Source organism: Eschscholzia californica, unplaced genomic scaffold, assembly GCF_041429995.1.
Source record: "Eschscholzia californica isolate CP2 unplaced genomic scaffold, dmEscCali1.0.p SCAF_5, whole genome shotgun sequence".
Classification (NCBI taxonomy): Eukaryota; Viridiplantae; Streptophyta; class Magnoliopsida; order Ranunculales; family Papaveraceae; genus Eschscholzia; species Eschscholzia californica.
The window spans coordinates 14,575,618-14,596,608 of record NW_028238472.1 but is presented as its reverse complement, the minus strand read 5'-3'; the positions used below and the strand labels follow the sequence as shown (position 1 = coordinate 14,596,608).

Below are 20,991 nucleotides of genomic sequence, written 5' to 3'. Positions count from 1 at the left end.
AAGAAGAAGGAGGATAAAGGAGAGGGGGAAAGAGAACAAAAAAACATCGTCGAGCGCTCGCCTGTGGTTGTCAACTTGCAACTGGTTTTTGTGAAAGGGAGAGCCTAAGAAGATAAAAAGGAAATCGAAAGAAGAAAAAAATAGAAAAAAAGAATCTAAAACTGATTTGTTAGGATAGTAGGATATTGACTCTATTGTCAATGAATTGAAATTTGAAAGTACAAAAAAAAGTCATTTTGGTATTTGTATAAAGGTCGGTATTACAGGGAAATAAAAAAAAAAAATTCGGGTCCGAAGTTTTGGGTGGAAAGAAAAAAAAATAAGCTTTTTTATTTCCCCCAAACGACCAAATCTTTTTCGGCTTCTTCTTCGTTTCACCTACAACCATCATCTCCGGCGACTTTCACAATCTCCGGCGACATTTTTTTTCTCCAGCTCTCCATCTCCGGCGAAGGGGCTCCTCCCCTTCGCCGGAGATGGAGAGAAGAAAGAGAAACAGAAGAGAGAGAGAGGAGAGAGAGAGATGGGAGATATAGAGAGAAAGGGGAGAGGGAGAGAGAGAGAAGATGATGTCGTCGACCGTCGCCGGCAATATCCGGCCAACAACTTTCTGCCGACGACATTAAGGTGCGTTTGGTTTCATTTTTTTTTGTTTTTCACCGTCTTCCCCATAAACATTTCTGTTTTCTCCAAAGCGGTGGCCTTGTATAAATTAGGAGGGAAGGAGTGGAGAAACTAGTCACAAATGAGGGGGTCAAACGAAAAGTGACCGTAAACTAAATAATTTGATGTATGTGATAATGGGCGGAAAGTTTACTTTGGATCACATTAATAGGTTTTTAGTCCATCCTAGCTAATTGAACCATAAATATAAAATCCACTAGGAAACTTATAACAGTATTAACAAAAATGTTTCAAAAATACCATGAGTTGGTGAGGTGAGGTCTACAACAACACGCACCCAAATTACCACCAGTACCATGTATTGGTCAACCACAACCTCAACCACCAAGCACATTCTTCGTCTTCTCTGAGAACGCTTATCTCTCGCTACTTTTCCCCATTTCGTCATAATTAAGCTGAACCTAGATGTTCGAAAATTAGTCTTATAAACTTTTATAATAAATATATAGCTTTTGGGTATTTTTAGAGGTGCTCCAAAACTGTTGTTGGCACTTTTTTCCTCACTCTATCTCTAAATTCTCTTTGAGGAAGCGTCAATAACACTTTGGGGGGGTGCCATTAGAAGTGCTCATATATTTCTCCAAATTTTATAGCTGAGTACTGGATGAGGTTTTCCATTTGACATAGAGATTGTTTACATACTTCAAGGCTCAAGCATAATAAGGTGATAAATGGTTTTTGCTCTAGATTTGTTATGATGTATTCAAATCTTTTTAGGGTTACACAAAATTTTGGTGAGTTGAAAATAAGTAGCCCTTACAATTTTAGTTCTAATGTAGTACGTATTTGTGTAACTAAAGAATGTACAAAATTGTAAAATATTTCTTATATTAGCATAATAAAAAAATGTCGAAAGTTGAACACAAAAAGTTATTTATTCATAATGCATTATGAAATACGAAACTGCAAATTTTCTAATAAAATATGTATTCTTTGGTGCACTACTACTATCAGTACCACCACGCCTATATTCTTTTATTTTCGTATATGTTATAAATTAACCATTAAAATATTGTGTCCAAAGACAAATGATTATATTCTTTAATCCTTTTGAGTTTATGTATATATATACTTGTGATTTTGTGAATGATCTTTCAGCAAAAGACAAATGAAAGAAAATGGCACTATGCACTACTACCATGGGTAACACCAAAATGACATTTTTGGTAGCATTTTTTCAGGCCGATTCCTATTGGCTAACATTGACATTTCTTTACTTTTTTTTTTTTTTTGTTAAGGATTGACATTTCTTTACTAGAGACAAGCATGAGGTAAACCTTTTTTTCTTCTCCCTCCATTATCTATCACCTTCCATTTCCCTGATCCTCTCTGGTAGTTTTAATATTGGGGTTAAATGGGAACTACTACCCCTTCTTTTGAGGTTAAAGATGTGAATTTGTTTTGGGTTATTCCAAATTGCCCCCAACTTTGTGACCAGCTTCCTGCGGCCTGTCTAGTCTCTAATTTTATCAAATATTCCGAGACTCATTTTTTCAGTTACCGTTAGCACACCGTTAACTAGTCATCACCTTCTCTCCTCCATCCCATCTTCTCTCTCTGCCACATTATCTTCTCGCCACCTCATCGTCTTCACCGGCGAGGGTCGCCGACCAGCAAATTTTCCGCCTGGTGACCTTCAAACATAAAAATTTTTTCCTCTTTCTCTAATCAGATCTAGAGAGAGGTGATTTGTTCTTGAACAGATCCCGGTCTGTTCAAGAATAGACCTCCTCTCTAGATCTGATTAGAGAGAGAGGAGGAGGAAAAAAAAATTTAGAGAGAGGGAGAGAAACAAGAGAAAAAAAATTAATGTTTGAAGGTCGCCGGTCGGCGTCCCTCGCCGGTAAAGACGATGAGGTGGCGAGAAGATGAAGTGGCAGAGAGAGAAGATGAGATGGAGGAGAGAAGGTGATGACTAGTTAACGGTGTGCTAACGATAACTGAAAAAAGGAGTCAATATAAGAATATTTGATAAAGATAGGGGCTAGGCAGGAAGCTGGTCACAAAGTTAGGAGCTATTTGGGAAATAATTCTTTTGTTTTTTTGTTAGAGGAGAGAAGCACATATGAGAATTTCAACCAGGAAGAACTTGAAAGTTTGTGTGGGACTGACTGCTAGAATGGTGTAGGTGCTACCAAAGAAATTGGATCATCCTCCATAGACTTGTAGTCTGGAACCATTGACTTTTGATTGACTGATTGGACCTGAGGTGGTAAACTCTTCCCTTGTCACTTGAATGAACATTTACATTTTAGAAAATAAAACATAAAAAAAAAAAAAAAAGTTTGAATTTAAGTACGGTTAGTTTTGATATATTTTTACTTTTTTTTTTTGACGAAGGGAAATAACATTAAACTAAAGCGTCTATTACAAACCAACTTAAAATTCAGAAAAGAAAGATGCTACATCATTCCATATTTTCTTATACCCATGAGTACGTCCCCATTTAGCTAAAGCATCGGCATAGCCATTACCATTTCTAGACACATAAGTGAAAATGATTCCCGAAAATCTGTCTTTGATGTTCTTGATCTGTTGGATGGTATCTTGAGATTGCCATTGAGTTTTTCCTTCATCACCGTTGATAGCTTGGATTATAGACTTGTTATCACTTTCTAGATGCACATACTCAATTTGTAGTTGCCTCGCTCCTAGAAGCCCATATAATATTGCTAAGCTTTCACATTCTTCCGCATTCTGTCCTCGTACAGTATCTGCTGCTGCCATTAGAATTTTGGCATCTGCATCACGCATAATGTAACCAATTCCTGCTTGTTCTGAAAGTTTCATAAAAGAGGCATCTACATTGATTTTAATATAAGGTGCCGTAGGTGGTTTCCATGTTTGTATATCCGTTTTTTCCTTACTCTTAGTGGTGATGCCATTTACTGTTCTGAGTGGGGTTGTAGAGGTGCTGTTAATCCTTTCTATCGTTTGGACTGGATTCTGTTTATTCGTCGTGAAACAGTTCTCACATCTGGACTTCCACAGTAACCAAAGAATCTTAGCATACAGATTAATAGTTTCTTCGTCAAGGGACTTCCATTGTTGAATCCATTGCATAATGGTCTCAATATGATCAGTTCTAACATTATAATGAAACCAGACTGCCTTCGCGAAAGGGCAATGAAGCATGACATGATCAATAGTCTCTTCCTCATTGCAGTTAGTACAGGAGTAATTATTTCCAATGAACTTGCCAATTCTAGCTCTGACTGGTAAGCTATTCGTACTACATTTCCATAGTTGCAATTATAACTTCTAAAAAAAAAAAAAAAATTATCTTCAAATTTTTTTACTTGAAAAGTTGCAATTATAACTTCTAAATTACTTCAAATTTATTTCATCAAAAAAAAAAAAAATTATCTTCAAATTTACTTGAAAAATATCTCCCACTTTGTTTGAACTTATTAGTTTGTAAGAGTAATTTTCACATTGTAGACTTCATTTTGAATTGCAGTTAGTATTTACTTTCTCAATCTTGGTGAGTTTTTTTGTGGATTTTTAAGATCGAATTGTGCTAAACCAAAATTAATTTTTTCTAAAGTATCGACTTGAAGTTCAAGGTTAAATCTATTTTCACATATGCACCTCACGTAAACGCATTTGATAGAACTAATTGTACTCGACAGACATGAATTATACCCTTATGCACCTCACATAAACGCATTTGATAGAACTATTAGTGCTGGACGGACATGAATTATGCCCTGTTCTCACAAAAAGAACAATTATTCCTTCCCTTTTGACCGTTGGATGAGCAAAGATACTATGAATGAGAAAGACCATCTAAGATTACCAATTGGTGTTGGAAAGTTGGATCTAAAATAGGAGAATTTGATAGACAGGGGAAAAAGAAAGAAAGCAAGCTGGCTTCCAACATATCATTTTGACTGGAAAGTGAGACATCAACAACCCTACACATTTCACACCCTCTCTCTAGGGTTTTATTACTTTCTCACTCATCTGCAGAGAGTAACATGCTTCCTCAGAACAATACACTTTTGTGGGTCCAATTGCCAGCCAGTTATATACTATGCTCGACATAAACTGTGAGTAAGATTTCCATAACTCACCAAGAAGCCTCAACTTGAGAAAATGAGCAATAACAGTTTGGGAAGTTTTATAGGCCCAAACATCATCTCATTTTCTTGTTGTCCCTATACTCTAAATCTCTTGACCCTAAATCTATCAACCCTAAGTTTCTCAACAAAATGCCTTTGGGTATCCATCGTCCGTGAATTTTCGAAACGGCCTCACAACACCGAATTCATACATCATCTCCCCAAACTCTAAGGCCAAGCGATATATATCTTCATTGTTGAAACCACCTGTATGAAGTCCCCAAATTTTGGTGAAATGTCAAAGGACTCTAAAAAAAAATCTCTTTCAAGATATGATTCAGACTATGAACATGTTCTAACACAATATTACATGTTTGATGAATTTTGTTGGTTATATTAAGAAAAAATTTGTGGAGCACGAAGGTTAATATGGTCTGGTTTAACCTAATTAGTGTGTAAATTTCGGTTACACAAGACCGAATTTAACTCCAAAAATAGCAGAGGCTAAAAGCCTAATATGTAATCTGTAGGCTCGAACCGAAATGGTAAGACAAATTCAGCCTGTGCATACCGAAATAAACTCTAGTAACATAGGAAGTTGAAAACGGTCACATCGAACCGAATTTGTGAAAGATAGATCGGCTCTAGTGCATTGAATCCAAGTTTCCCAAATTTCTTATGTTACTGGAGTCTAAACGTTAAACTCTACCATTTTTCTTAACAAAATTTAGGCAACTCGTACTGATTAGTTAACCTAAATAGGCACCCGACATGGATATTATGAAACAAGAACCTCACTTTTATTAGAGCATCTCTAATAGGACACTTAACTCTAAAAATTTGGTGAGCCACTAAGGAATTTTTAGAAATTTTGTTAAAATAACTTTTCCAGTAGAACACTCTATTAGACACTTCGTGATGATGCGGCACTATTTGTTATAGAGATTCTCAAGAGAGACACTGCTAAATTACACCTTATAAAGCTTTAAAATTTAAATAGAAAAAAAAACTTTCTTGTTAAATATTTTTTTCCCTATTAGATTTAAGAATGAAATATGTATCAAATATAAATATCTCCATTGAAGACATAAAAAATTTAGACTGTCTCTGTCTTATCAATCAGGAAAGAAAATCTTAATTCACACTTGACAGCTAGGATTTTTAGAGTTTTTATTGATTATCCCATTTAAGATGTTTTTAGTTTTCTAAGAGCATCTCCATTGGGACACTCAAACTCTGAGACTTGTAGTGCAACTTAGGGATTTTTAGAGTTCTGTTACAAATACCTCTTCAATATGACAATTTATTAAGACGCTCCATGATGATGTGAGAACATTATCTATATAGACTCCCAAAGACGCAGTACTTTAAACTAGAGTGTCTTCTTGTGTTTCTTTAGGGACCACCTAATATAACTTTAGGATTTAAAATAATAAAACTTTCTTGTAACTATTTTATCTTTTTAAATATAAGAGTGACATGTATATCAAATTAAGTTATTTTTTAGATCTCCGAGGAAAACAAGTTCGGGGGGTAGTGGATTGAGACTTTCCCAGACAATTGAGAATCCTGAAATGTTTGAGGCATTCAAATCTAGACATTTGAGAATCCTGAAATGTTTGAGGCATTCAAATCCAGACATTTGAGAATCATGAAATATCCGAAGCATCCAAATCTAAACATTTACAAATTCCCGAACATCTATCGCATTCAATTATAGACAAAATGTCAGCGGACTTTGGTAGACTTCATAGTTCGGTGGATTTTATGAAGGATTTGGAACAAATTTGGAGCCCAATTTGTCTTTACAAAAACAAGAGACATTTTGTCCATGTACTAAAAATCCACAAAATGTCACTATAATAAATAATCAATATCCATTAATTGTTCATAAATTTGCAAAGTTGTCCATTGATATCTACGGATATCTACGAAATTCAAAAAATATATTTTTGAAACATTAATAAAATTGTTTCATATGATGAGATAATAATTGTATCAAAATAATAAATATCAACCAAATGTCTATCAGCCTCTACAAATATTTATGAAAGTCAAAAATTATATATTTGAAATGTTTAAACTATAATAATAATATTAAAATAATAAATATCTACCAAATGTCCATCAATGTCCGCAGATATTTACAGATGTTTACGATAGTCGAAAATATATTTTTAACTGTGAGTACAAATACATTATTTCATGTGATTAAACAATAATAATAATAATAATAATAATAATAATAATAATAATAATAATAATAATAATAATAATAGCCAAAAGACCCCTCGGCCGAGTGGTGAAACACTTGCTTCACTATCCTCGGGGTCAGGGGTTCGAGGCACTTGAGTTTCAGGCTCTCTAAAAAGCCTGCTGACCTATACAAAAAAAACAAAAAATAATAATAATAATAATATTAAAGTAATAAATATCCATCAGATGTCCATCAATGTCTGTAGATATTAACAGATGTCTACGCAAGTCGAAAAATATATTTTTGAAATGTTAGTGCAAATATATTATTTCATGTGATTAAACAATAATAGTAATAAATTTCCATCAATGTCCGCAGATGTTCATAGATGTCTACGCAAGTCGAAAAATGTATTTTTGATTAGCACAAATATAATATGCACTACACATTTTGTCAATGAATTCAAGATCTTGAAATGTCCCCAAGACATTTTGTCCATGGATCGAATGTCTTGAAATGTCTCTAAGACATTTTGTCTACAAACTCAATGTCTTGAAAATGTCTATAAAGACAATTCGTCTATAATAAATCACGTGAAATGTCTTGAAATGTCTACGGGACATTTTGTCTATAAATGTCTGAAAAAGTCCCAATCCACTACCCCCCCCCCCCTCCCTTAGAGCGTCTATATCCTACCACTTAATGAAACTTTATCGTCAATCTTAGTTTTTTAAACTGCTGAAGGTAGTTATACTAATCCAACAAGTCTTATTTATGTATACATACAAGAAATTCAATTGTGTCATTCAGACTAGCTACGTGTCACGAATCTGAAAACACACACAAGCACATTATAAAATCAATCTCGAACCAATTCAAACCTCGATCTAAGTTGACGTTGAAAAATAATACTTTAGTTTCTCAATATGTTAAACAGAGTCTATCGGTTACAAGTATGGTTTGTTGGAATACGAGCTGGTTTTGGCTCGACCTGACTCGTCAAACTCATAAACGGAGTGTGTCACTACAGTCGTCTTGTCGAGTTCTAATTTAGAGTGAAGAATGACTTGAATCCGATTCCAGATGAACGGGAAATTCAAGTTTAGAGTTTGAAAGAAGATTAGTTAAGATAGGGACTAAAGGCCAAATAGACAAGTTAGATGGAGGGATCATTTGGTCGAACCTAACACGTCTAGATCTGGATGGCTCACGTTCAAGTCGCGGGAAACTCCCATATCTAACCAGCGCACGAAGATCACGTTAGATCCTCATCTAAAGGCTAATTCCCTCGTCAGTTGGGTTGAATTTGGTACAGATCTAAGGCTGTGTTTGATATCAGGGAAATAATTCTATGAAAATAAAAGAGTTCCATGGAAAGTCTTCCACGGAATTTATTCCGTGGAAATAAGAGTTCTTTCGTTTGATAGTCATTTATTATTCCGTGGAATTACAAACTCTGTTATTTAGTTGACAACTAACTTCTACGAATATAATATTCAGTTAAGAGTTTTTATTTACTCCTTATGTAGTCAAAATGTCATTTTATTAACTTTGTAAACATATCATTTGGTAAGAAGGGCAAAAGTGTCATTTGCCCAATGTATAAGTAAAAATTTATTTTGCTAAATGGGTAAAATATCATTTAGAACATATATGGAGGTAAATATTGGGTTTCAAGTATCCGAATATATTAAAATATTTTTATTTTTATTTTTGAATTTCTACGGAAACTAATTCCTAGGGTGGAGAAAGGAATTAAAAGCGAGGTATTTCATGGAAATAGATTCCCTAGAGAATTAAAGCCATGGATTATACTTCGTATCAAACGGTGGAAATACCTAATTTCATGGAAATTCTTTTATTTTTATGAAAATAAGAGATATCAAACATACCCTACGGGTAGGCGTTTCACCCAAGTTTTTGACCCATATCCAATGCCCAATAGTCCAGTCGACCATATCTTGGACACAAATTTCAAAATTAGTCCCCTTTTCTAAGGGATGTGTCCCTAGAACTCAAATGGTACTTGTGTTTGTTTGATTCTTATATAGAGTACCAAAATCCACATCATTTTGTGTCTATTTGATTCCTATACAGACAACCCAAATCCACATCATTTTTTGTATTCACTCTCTTTTTCTGAAATTATTTTCCAAACGTGTTTGGAATAATATTCTAATTTCAGAAATATTTTAATGTGTCTGAAATTCAAAAAAAGAAGCATCTGAGTGAATTCATAAGCATTTAAGTGTCTAGAAGATCAAGTCGCATCAGTTAAGGAGCTCGTAACATATCGTGAAGGCATATACCCTAACTGTTGGTTAGGGGTGTAAAATGTCTTAATGAAAGAGAATTTATTCTTGCTTCGACTACAACATTTTTCCTAATCCTCGGAATTTTCTTTTTCTTTTTCGTTTAGATTTTTGAATCAAAGATTCTGGTTCTTATAATCAAGAAGTGTATATGATTTTAAAGTAAAAAAACAGAAAACACAGAAGGACTACAATTCATCTTTCCAATCTTAAACCGATAATAAGAGTCGACTACGGATCATCTATTCTGGATAACAGACACTATTGGTTAGAAAAATGAAAGATATTGAATTGTTCTCTTCCTAAATCTCTCTCTCTGTTAATTATGAACGAAAGCGTTTTCGATTGATTTACCAACAAATCAAAATAAGAACCAATTCACTAGTGATTGTGGACCATAATTCGTCATCGAGGGTCCCCCTAGGAGTCTACATCAATGGGCCTACACATCAACCAAGTCCCCAAATTAAATGCTAAATAGGCCACTCACCTTCGGCTACCCGAGGTGACAAGAAAATATGCAAAAACTGAATGAAGACGTGAGCTCAGGAGAATAAAGTTGGGCGACCGTTCACATCCATTAGCACGATCTTATCCCGCCAATATATTCCTTGGAGGCATTACCCATGATCAAGATGACAGCTACCCGAGTAAATGTGCAAGATCTCCTTTTCTGTCAATATAGCCGTTGGAGGAGTTAACACAATCCACATTCAAGTCGACAATTCGCCACAAGGTGACAGTTGAACACAATACACTATATAAGGACGAGGAAAACCACATGCCGAACATCCAATTCCAGAGGAAACAACCGTATGCCTTATTTTCCCTCTCAGAGCGAACATTCAATTACAACACTACTACTGTCTTACTGATATGGATCATCCCATTCTCCACTAAACAACCTGCAACTACTACTTTCTCCCTCATACACCCTGAAAGTAAGACGACCTTGCTTTCTAACTCATACATAGGCTGATATACATCCTAGAGAGACGACCTCACTTCATCACGCATACATACTAAAGGAGGGACCTGACCTTCTTTCTCCCGACGACTACTTTAATGACCTAATTTTCTCTCTCATAATGACTAGTTTATCGGAGGAGGCGACCTATATTTTGCTCTCCGAACGACTAGTTTATCAAATGAATACGACCTATCTTTCTCTCTTGACTAACGAATACTTTATCAAAAGATGACAACCTAACCAATTCAAAAAAAAAAAAGAAGATGACAACCTATCTTCCTCTCCTAATAACTACTTTATCAAAGAAGGGCGACCTCGTTTCTTCTGACGACTAAAGAGTGTTCGTACTTAACCATTTTATCGTTCTTGATGACCAAAGGGTTAGACAAGCATACGCTTCATCATATCACATTCTCTTATGGTTGATTGTTACAATATACCTTCACCATCTTATTCAAACATATCAATAGTTCTATCTCGATTTTATAATTCATATTTAATATTTGTCTAGCTTACTGACTTGACAATTGGAGTCCCTTTGATCGGCACCACCTCAGTGTCCCAAGGATCTTACGATCGTGTGAGTTCTGTTTCTTGTCACAAGTTAGGTCTTGTTCACCAAATCTTACGGTCTGACCTCCGCTTAACGCTTCGGGCCTATTGACTTCTTGACCTGCGATTTCAACCCCTTATAGTGACTCAATTCGTTCCCCAGATTTGGTGAAGAAGACCTCTGACGGAGGCTTCTCTTCGGCCGAAGGTTGGAGGGAGAGGGAAGGGAAAGAAAGAGAAGGAAGAAACAAAGAACAAGAAAGAGCAAAAAAACATTAAATTTGAAGATGACCAGAAAAATTGGTCAGTCAACGACCTTCATCGAAGATGGTGAGATGGCGAGAGGGAGAGAGAGAGGTTAAGTGGAAGAAAGAGGTGATGAAATTGAGGAAAGAAAGAGAAATGAGGTGAATTTTATTTTTTTCCCCAGAATTAATTCCTTTTTGGCCCCTAAAGATATTTCTGAAAAGAATTGGAACTTCTTAGTCTGTCAGACACATACAGGGGTCAAAACGACAAGTAGATCATAAATTGTGTGCCAAAACGGAATCAACCCTTAGTTATTTCATTATCTTAGGGTGTGTTTGATTGGGAATTTTCCTGGGGAAAAGAGAAACAGTTACCCTAAAAATATTATTTTTCATATGTTTGTTGAGTATTTTAAGGGAAATGAAATTTTCACTCACGTGATCAAATTTTCTGAATTTTCTCTAAAATTAAGGAAAGTTGTTACCCACCTCCCCCTAAAGAATCTCTTTCTCAACAACTATTTAATCCATTTTACCATATTTTCTCCCAACTACTTTCTCTCTCTCTATACTACTACTCTATCTCTCGGGTGAATAAGTACTAAAAATCTCAACAGTTCTCTCTCTTTGAACTATCTGTACTATAGAAAGTATCAATTCCAGATATGTCACTAGTATCACAGTTTAATTTATATTGCTTTTTAAAATTACTATATTTTTCCTTCATTTCATGTGAACCCCCCCCCCCCCCCCCCCCCCCCCCCCCCAAAAAAAAAAAACTTGAATACAATAATGACAGTAATAACTTAAATTCTTGTATTTGACATCACGATTATAAGAAGAAAAAAATGATCGGTTTAGAGAGAGATGTGAAATCAACAAAAGAAGCAAAATCCATGCATGAAATTATAACTATGTGGGTTAAGAGATGAAGTCCTATAAAAAAAATATAGATAGTGGAACAAGTTGATGATTGTGGCCGATCTACTATAATGATATTTAGTAAGTTATTTCAGTAGATGTTTTTAATTAAGATAATGTAAGACAAGTATTTGAGCCATTTTTAAGCCTTTAAAATAAATGCCTATTTAATTCGATGAAGTATTATGTTATCAATAATATTTTATAAATAAATAATTTAGTAAATAAATATTTTTCAATACGCTGAACAAACAACGGAAAATAACAACGTGAGAAGTGAGAATATAACTGTATTTTCTTCGGTAAACCAAACAGTAGAAAATTTTGAAAATGTTTCAAAGAATCATTTTCTAGATGAAAATGTTTCTTGGAGAAACACTTTCTCTTATTTTTTTTCCTTTGCCCAACTTAGAATCAAACACACCCTTAGATCTTGCAATAAAAAGTGGAAGACCGGATCAAGAGATTGGGTCTTTTGGATCTAGTCATGTGGATCTAAGGGGTAAAATACAAAATTTCTTACTTATGAAGGGCTTATGAAAATGTTTCTTGGAGAAACACTTTCTCTTATTTTTTTTCCTTTGCCCAACTTAGAATCAAACACACCCTTAGATCTTGCAATAAAAAGTGGAAGACCGGATCAAGAGATTGGGTCTTTTGGATCTAGTCATGTGAATCTAAGGGGTAAAATACAAAATTTCTTACTTATGAAGGGCTTATATGTCTTTATTTTTGGGTGGAGTTTTTGAGGGGTTGTTTGTTTTCCCTGTCTGACCGACTCAAACGTTCTTGAAAATCGAGATCCATTAAAATAAGGGTACAAAACAAACCCTAATTAGGGCAAACATCATCTCTTCCCCTCCCCCAATTCTAAAACCCTAACTCCTTTCTCTCTCACCCTTCCTCTCTCTACCGCCTCCAACCTCTTCCACAAAAATTAAACATTCAGTGTTTCAGCAGCAATTATCTTTCTTTATTGTCAGATCCGTCGATAAAATATTCCGTTCGAGGATTCCGATCAAGTCGCCGGAGGAGATCTACTCATCTCCTGTCAAATCCAAACTCTGCTATATGACTTTCTGAGAATGAAGAGAAGAATCACCGCTGATCTATATGACTTTCTGAGTTTTCCGGCAGCTACAGATGAATTTGCCGGCCAATTTGATGGTCCATTCAGATCAAACATTAAATCATTTTTAACGAAGCATGCACAATTTTCACCACCAGCTTCTCTTTTCCCTCATCTTCTGATATATCAGATCTTTTTCCGGATCGGAGATTTAACCGACGGTCCCGATTCATCGCCGGCGATTCTAACTCTCGACATTATCGAACAAGATGTTACGAAATCTAGATCTGTTTATTGCGATCAATGCCGAGTTGTTGGTGAGTTTACTCACTGAGTCGTGGATCGTCTTCAACCCTTCATTACCTCAGTAAACATTCTCTGACCGTTAGATTTTAACGATGCGTAATTATGAGGCAGAGATTGTGGACAGGCGGGACCTATCTTTATGGACAAAATTATATGAGGAAGTTTTAAAGGCGCCCATTAATAGTGTTATAAGCGCCTCCCACAAGGCAAATTTGAGCGGAAGTTTGGAGGGAAAGAGGCGCCTATAAAACTTACAGGCGCCCATTAATAGTGATATCTAATTGACATTGGAAATTAGTTATAATTACGATTTGGCCACTTGACTAAGTGGTCAAACATGTTTGACTGGACACTGAACAGAGAAAAAATAAAACTGTGAAATTAGAAAAAAATTCTGCTTTTAGATGGACGATTAAGAAATATTAAAATTAAAATATGGTCAAAGCAGGTTGACCATTCTATGTACTAGTTTTCCGATAATGCTTGTTTTTGCGAATTATTTTCGTTGCATCAAGTATAATTTGTGTGTAAATTTGAATAGGTTGGAGTGGGCATCCAGTATGTGGGAAGCGTTACCATTTCATAATTAGGGCAACTGATGGGTACAACAAGCCCTGTTCCAGCTGTGGTGATTTGCTTCAATTACCTGATTCCAGGTACTGGTCTTCGAAATTCTGCACATGTTATGATTTATACAACCAAATTAAACAACAGTTGAGTTGTTTCAGTAATTCTATTGTTTTGTAGGTGCAAATCCTGCAACTATGTACTGACCTCAGACGACGTAGATGAATGGGTGAGCCTCCAACTAGAAGATACAACCAATCTTTTACATGGTGTTGTTCACTCAAACGGATACGGTCATCTTCTTCGAGTAAACGGCAGAGAAGGTGGATCAAAATATGTATCTGGTTCTGATATCATGAACTTTTGGGATCGGCTCTGTTCAACAATCAGAGTCAGGTTAGGATTTTTCACCTGTTTTATGTCTGCCTGTTTCTTGAGGTATCGATACTATGTAAACACAACGATGTCATTGCAAATAAAGAAAAACATTGTGCAAATTTACTCGATATTTTTGTTATTTCACCTGCCTTTTTTTTGAAACTTTGAATGAATATATTAAAGAAAAAGACTAAACATAAATATAAATTTATGTACCGTAAATCACTGAACTTTGATGAGAAAACCTTACTCGTGGACCTTCATCGTTCTGACATTAGAATGGAAATCTTTATATTCTTAAAGAGATGTGCTTTATGTTCCAATTGATACAGGAAGATAAGTGTAATGGATGTGTCCAAAAAGCACGGAATGGAGTATAGATTGCTTCATGCTGTTACCAATGGACATCCTTGGTATGGTGACTGGGGTTATGAGTTCGGAACTGGGAGCTTTGCTCTCACTTTTGATACCTATCAGAAAGCTATCCAAAACCTATCTGAAATTCCCCTATCTGTTTTCTTCTCTCATTCTCGAAACCCAAGATCCCAACTTCAGAATGTTATTTCACTCTATCGATCAGTTTCAGAGTTTGAACTCTTAACAATAAAAGACTTGTTCTGCTTCCTGACAAGACTAATTCGCGACACCCGTGACTCGTCAACTGCTGTAAACCCTAGCAAGAAACTGAAGACTAGTTCATTGACGTTATGCACATGGAAGAAGGATGATATCGATCGTGTTGAAGAAACCATTATCAAAGTTCTAGGAGCAGTCAGTGAAGGAATATGGGTTTCATGGCGTTCCTTGAAAGGTGCCTCGAATAAAGTGGCTTCACCTGAGCTTCTTGACTACTGCTTGAAGGAGATGGGAGGGAAATTGGTGGACGGTGGCGTGGTTTGTGCACGACACAACCCTGAAACTAATACTTTGGAGTATAGGTGAAGCAAGGACTATTTTCTTGACAGAAGTGTTTCTGTACCATTTTTCAACCAAGTTCTTAATCTGTGTAGCTCTATTTTTACAGGCTGAAGCACAGTAAGGATGATAATGCCGATGATATGAAAAGTGGCTCCTCAATGGCTTGCCTTAGGAAGGAACATCTTCTACGCGATCTAAAATTTCTCTATGACTCTTTACTCGATCCCCGAACAGCCTACAAACCCAGATCCACATGGGAAGCAGTCAATTCGGCTTCTAAGCTCCTTGACTGCAAAAAGTTTGTAAAAGATTACAAACCTGAACAGATTCAGCAGGATAATCCGTTGACCGTCCGACTTTTATGTAAGGTGGAAATAATTGATCACCCACAGAAAGACTACACATCTCCACCAGCCGAGCTAATCTTGGTACCCTCTAATGCCTCATTGTCTGATATCAAGTATGAAGCAACAAAAGCTTTCCAAGAAGTGTATGTCCTATTCAGGAGGTTTCAAGCAGAGGATGTACTTGACCTTTACTTCCGAAACGGTGTTCCAACAGTAGCTTCTAAAGAAAACTCAGTTGGATCATATCCGACCATTCGAGTACGAGGAAGGTTTCTTGGAAAACAAGTCCTTAACCGCTTTAGAATGGAGAGGGGGACTGAAAACTGGACTGTTAACTGTGCTTGTGGAGCTACGGACGATGACGGAGAGAGAATGTTGGCATGTGATGGGTGTGGAGTATGGCAACATACTAGGTGTGCTGGTATCCATGACTTTGATGCAGTACCAGAAAAATTCAGGTGTTGGAAATGTAGAGCCCGCTGCTCTCGTCCAAGGGTCAAAGTGGGCACTGAAAGAAAAAGGCCAACAGTCATAGGTCTTCTGAAAAGTGATAACTGCAAGAATGACGGTGTTATGGTGGAAAACTCCGACGTAACTGGGAATAACCTAAATGTCGCTTCTGTTGTTCGTTAAGTTGTAAATTCAAATCTGTATAGTCTAAAAAATTCTGCTAACTAGCCTTAAGCCCTTAATGCAGTTTGACCTATGGAATGTATTCCAGGTCTGTTTCTAAGGTTTTGGATATTCAAGTCTCTCTGTTTTGTTGTAACCAGAAAAGAAGGGGACAAGTTTCTATGTATAGGCATATCCTTTTTTGGTCTCTCTTGTCTTTTATTCTAACATAATATCTAAGTTAAGAAGTAGAACTTTCAACAAAAAAAAAGTTAAGTAGAAGAATGGAAACAGATAAAACACGCAGAATATAAAGACTCACCTTTTTTTTTGTTATTATGTACTCCTTAAATTTCAAAGCAACTATTTGTTTTTGGTTGAGCTATTGTTAGTTTTCGCCTTGGTTTGATTCTGAATCTCCTGAAGCCGATTCAAATCTGCCCCTCTGCCCCTTCAAACGTTTATAGAACGTCAAAAGAGAAAATATGAGGAATGCTGATTTCTACCTTACCAGCCATTTGATGGAAATGCCTAGAAGGTGCTCCGATACTTGGATCGGCCATCCAAACTGCTTCCATTTCTGTTAACACCAGTAGCTCTGCTTATCCTTATCCGAATTGATATCTAATGAAAGCATCCGGTTAGAAGAAGCTCTCTCTGGTAAAAGTGAGCAAGTCAAAATGCAACGCCAGAAACAATGTGAGAAGAAGAGAGAACTTTCAACAAAAAAATGCAGCATAAGAAAAGCATCAATTTCAGAATTTATTTGTTTAATCGAGTTTATAAATTAATATTCAGATAGACTTTCTTGAGCATAAGAAAAGCATGCCATTAGCTGCAGAAATGTGTTGAATGGAAACTTCAAGCGTTTGGGCTCTCTGCCCTGGACCTATGATGGGACTAATATTGAAAGACTTACTAATTGGTAGGTAAATCATAAACTAGTCGGGAAATACTGATTAGGTTAAACCGATACAGATGTAGTAGCAAAAACTATATCTATAGCAGAGAGAAGAAAATGCTACACATACACGGCAAGGAAGTATATCCCATGTAGGTAATATTTGAAGAATTCAATATCCAAGACAATATTTGCAAAATCCAACTCTGCTACTGATTGACTCAAATCTATTGGCCATGTGTGTTTGCACGTACATGCTGCGAAAGAAAAGTTCCAAGCGCAATCCAATGAAAGAAGCACAAAGAAGATTACAAGTAATAACACACAGACTCCATTGATCAAAAGAAGAAAGATATACAAGACCAAAATGTGGATCTCGCATTAATGATCTAGTTTGCGTAAGTGTACTTTTTGTCGGTTAGTTCAAAGCATGTTGTAATATGAACGTGTATGCGCATAAACGATATTGTAAGGAAGCTATTATGTGACAATGAGGTTTATAGATAATTTAATAAATTTTCTCCAAGTGCTGTATTAGGAAATATAAATTAAATGAATTCAGGGAGCAAAATAAGCTATGCAATTGAAATGCGCATAATTCACAGTTACTTAAAGCTAGTATCTAGTTTTTTTTTTTTTTGAAAACTTAGAATTAATATAATAGAAAAAAGGAACTATACAAGGCGACAAGGGGGAGCTTGCACGATTACATGATTACATACTCATCATGCCCCCCCCCCCCCAATTAGACACAAAATCTAGGTACGAGTACGCCCTAGCCCAACCCAAGGACCTACTCCAATGGAATAGAGTCCCCAAAACATCCTCCTCCCCCACCTTGAAGGCACGGAGGGAGTCCTTAAAGACTCCATCGTTCCTAGCCTTCCAAATACACCAGCAGACAGCAAATGGGACCAAAGACCAGAGGCTTCGCTTTGATTTCTTCATAGGAAACTTCTTCCACTGAGCTAAGAGCTGGACGAGAGACCCGGGCAGGCACCAGATTACCCCTATCGACCCAATAAAGAACTTCCAAAGATTATCTGCCTCCGAGCAATGAATAAACAAGTGCGACACTGTTTCTTCCTCCTCTTTGCACCTTCCACATCTATTAGGCATACTCCATCCTCTCCTAACTAGATTATCCACCGTAGGCAACTTTCCCAAAGTTGCTTCCCAGACCATAAAGCTCACCCTAGGAGGGCTGGTGCTGGACCATAGGGATCTGAAGTCAAACATATCATCAGACTGGACTGGCCTACGGTTTAGCCTAGAGTAACAACTTCCAACCGAGAGCTTCTCCTCACCATCCTTAGCCCAAACCCTCACATCCTCCTTACCCTCAGAAGGCGCAAAATGATCCAACGTACTCAGTAGTGTATCTAGTTATTCAATCTTCAACTACATTAACCGTCCAATACGCACTTTAGCAAATCATTTCACTGCCGTGGTTCCACCTTGGTAAGAATGTAAACAATAACCATCTTACATGACTTCTTTTTATTTTATCCCTACATCGGCACTATTACCCATCACTGAATTTGGTGATATTTGCCTTGCTGTTATACTTCCATCATGAATCAAATATAAGGGTTAAGAACCTAATCTATTCATCTAGCTAACTCTAACTAACGCAACAACGCAAGGCATTATGAAACTAACTGGCAAAAGAAGACTCCCAACCCCATTTGGCTTTTCCAAAGCTTTTTTTTGAAACCTCACCTCCATGGATCTTCCTGTTACTTCCCCAGAAATGTATGTTGTAACTTCCAAATGACCTAGCCACCTGACTTGTTCACAACTATCGAGACTACTTTGTTTTCTTGAGCATCACATTTTTATTGTCTTTTCTTGAATCCAGCATAGATATATGATATAAGCATCAATGTCACGTAATTACAATAATTTCATGAATGCATTTGTTTTCGTGGATCAAATTCTAATCCACAAAATGAAAGCAGTCTTGCATTTTGAAAGTTTCCATTTTACCCACTTCTCACAAGTGATATCAAGCATATATCATAAAATGTCAAAGTATAAAACAATAAAAATATTTCCTTCCTTTTGAAACTAGAAATGCAATAACAAGATACTCATCCATCATTTTCATGCCCTAATAGAGTACACATTACAGACTATACCCTTAGCATCCAAGGTTCATTTATGAGAATCAACAGACTATCCATAAACAGTTCGCTGAGATATCCTCACTATGTTTATTCTAGAATAACCAAATTAAGTACTCTACCACGATCTACGCATTCAGTGAAATAAAAGTAGTCCAAATATGCTCAAAACCATATTGCCAACCAAAGTAGAGAACCCAGTAGATCAAGTTATCACGTGATGTCAAAATGAAAGTTCCAAGTATCCAAAGAAAATAAAATAGGCTATCTTGCTCAAGGGAAAAGTTAGAAACCGCATAATAATTGATGTGGGTGCCTTTTATACACATTTACTCCATGTTAATTCTTCAAGCCTCAAGATCAAATAATCAAGCTACATCTTACTAGTAAAAATAGTGAGAACCCAATAAGACTCTGACTTTCAGAAACACATATTAACAATTGGGGCTTGCCTGATGGTAATGTACATAAGAACACAAAGAAAGATATTAGCACCTACAGGAACATGATTAACTGAAGAAAAACACATATAGAGATCTTTTGCCTAGTGATACGAAGTGAATTCTAGAAAATAAGCAGCAATTATCACATTCAACACAACAAAATCAGTCAACATATAAAACCAAAACCCCAAGAAGAATCAACTTGAAAGGAATCAGGAATGAGGGTTAACACACAAACGTTTAACCACTATCATCCACAGTCCTTGACAAGTATGACGGTAAGTACTGTGGATGGAACTCGTAATTACATTTACGAAGACGCAAAATTGGTATATATCTAATCCATCTTTCAGAAAGAAAAAAACATCAATTAGACGTACTAAGGAAGAAGATAAAATATGCTACAAATTTATGCAACATACCCAAGAGAATCAAAAGAGATAATGATAAAAAAGAAGCACAACAGAGACATCAGGGCATCAAACTCAACCTCCAATGCACTTTAGTAGTATGACCTAATTTCTATAGCCGAACCTCAAGTTTACTCTATAGGGTTTCAAAGTAAATAAATCTTATTCCTTATGTTTCTCCAACAATCTTTTCTACTGCTAAAGAAAAAAAATATGAACCCTAACTAACTCAATGAAACAACTCTTCACGATATGAATTTTAGGAAACCAATACTTACCCATAGTTCTAAGATAGAACTTTTATCAGTTCAAACTAGGTTGATTTTGCCCGTTCTCATTTTCTATAACGAATCAGGATATCACTATTGACAATTAACCTAAAACCACAGCTGAAATTCAAGAAAGCAAAACAAGAAACTTGAATATGTAATAACCCCAAATTCTCCAAAATAATACAATACTAACACAATTAGATGATTAGATTTTTCCCAAATAATCCACTGAAAATAAAAGCTTACCTCAATTAACCAAAAATACCAAATTCTAATTGCTTGAAACCCTTCAACTTGGAATTATCCATCAAACATAGCTTCATTAATAGCTTATAAACTAGGAAACCCTAAACTTAAATTTAAGACAACAGAAAGGTAACTGCATCAAAGGGATAGAAAGTTAAAAAAAAGTTCTGTTACGGCTATCTGATTGAAAGAAAACCCTTTGAAAATGTGAGAGACGAGAAAAGGTTGGCTACTTTTTTTTTCTTTGTTCTCCCTTGTATTGCCCTAGAAATTAAAGTTCTGTCATTTTATTTTAAGAGTTTTGCCCTAAAATCAACCACCAATTCTCTCTCTCTCTCTCTCTCTCTCTCTCTCTCTAATTATCTTTCTCAAGAGAAGAGAAGGGTCAAATAGGTCGGAGTCAACTTTCTTCCTTTTCTTTCATACGCGAGCCCGTGGGTTGAAAAAC

General features: G+C 36.1%; 2 protein-coding genes and 1 long non-coding RNA gene across 10 annotated transcripts; 1 reads left to right on the top strand and 2 right to left on the bottom strand.

Annotated features, from left to right (window-relative positions):
• Positions 1 to 3,063: 3,063 nt before the first annotated feature.
• On the bottom strand, positions 3,064 to 3,819 carry LOC147537332 (uncharacterized). The gene has a single exon (XM_086642764.1). The coding sequence runs from the start codon at positions 3,817 to 3,819 to the stop codon at positions 3,064 to 3,066; it is 756 nt and encodes a 251-aa protein (XP_086498890.1).
• A 4,824-nt stretch (positions 3,820 to 8,643) lies between these two features.
• LOC147537331 (PHD finger protein At1g33420-like) lies at positions 8,644 to 16,353 on the top strand. Of its 2 annotated transcripts, XM_086640372.1 has the most exons (7): positions 8,644 to 9,647; positions 10,761 to 11,357; positions 12,561 to 13,334; positions 13,865 to 13,979; positions 14,071 to 14,286; positions 14,601 to 15,206; positions 15,293 to 16,353. In XM_086640372.1, the coding sequence occupies exons 3-7, from the start codon at positions 13,034 to 13,036 to the stop codon at positions 16,164 to 16,166; spliced, it is 2,112 nt and encodes a 703-aa protein (XP_086496498.1). In that variant the 5' UTR covers positions 8,644 to 9,647; positions 10,761 to 11,357; positions 12,561 to 13,033; the 3' UTR covers positions 16,167 to 16,353. The 2 variants fall into 2 exon arrangements, with proteins under 2 accessions (XP_086496498.1, XP_086496499.1); XM_086640373.1 differs by lacking the exons at positions 8,644 to 9,647; positions 10,761 to 11,357 and having other exon boundaries at positions 12,525 to 13,334.
• Positions 13,705 to 20,934, bottom strand: LOC147537330 (uncharacterized). Of its 7 annotated transcripts, none has more exons than XR_015225200.1 (7): positions 20,544 to 20,934; positions 20,304 to 20,402; positions 16,468 to 16,802; positions 15,505 to 16,041; positions 14,485 to 15,421; positions 14,098 to 14,265; positions 13,705 to 13,997 (listed from the first exon to the last, which is right to left on the bottom strand). It is a non-coding gene; the product is annotated as an uncharacterized LOC147537330 (long non-coding RNA). The 7 variants fall into 7 exon arrangements; XR_015225199.1 differs by having other exon boundaries at positions 14,519 to 15,421; XR_015225197.1 differs by having other exon boundaries at positions 16,468 to 16,769; positions 20,544 to 20,930.
• Between the last annotated feature and the right edge of the window lie 57 nt (positions 20,935 to 20,991).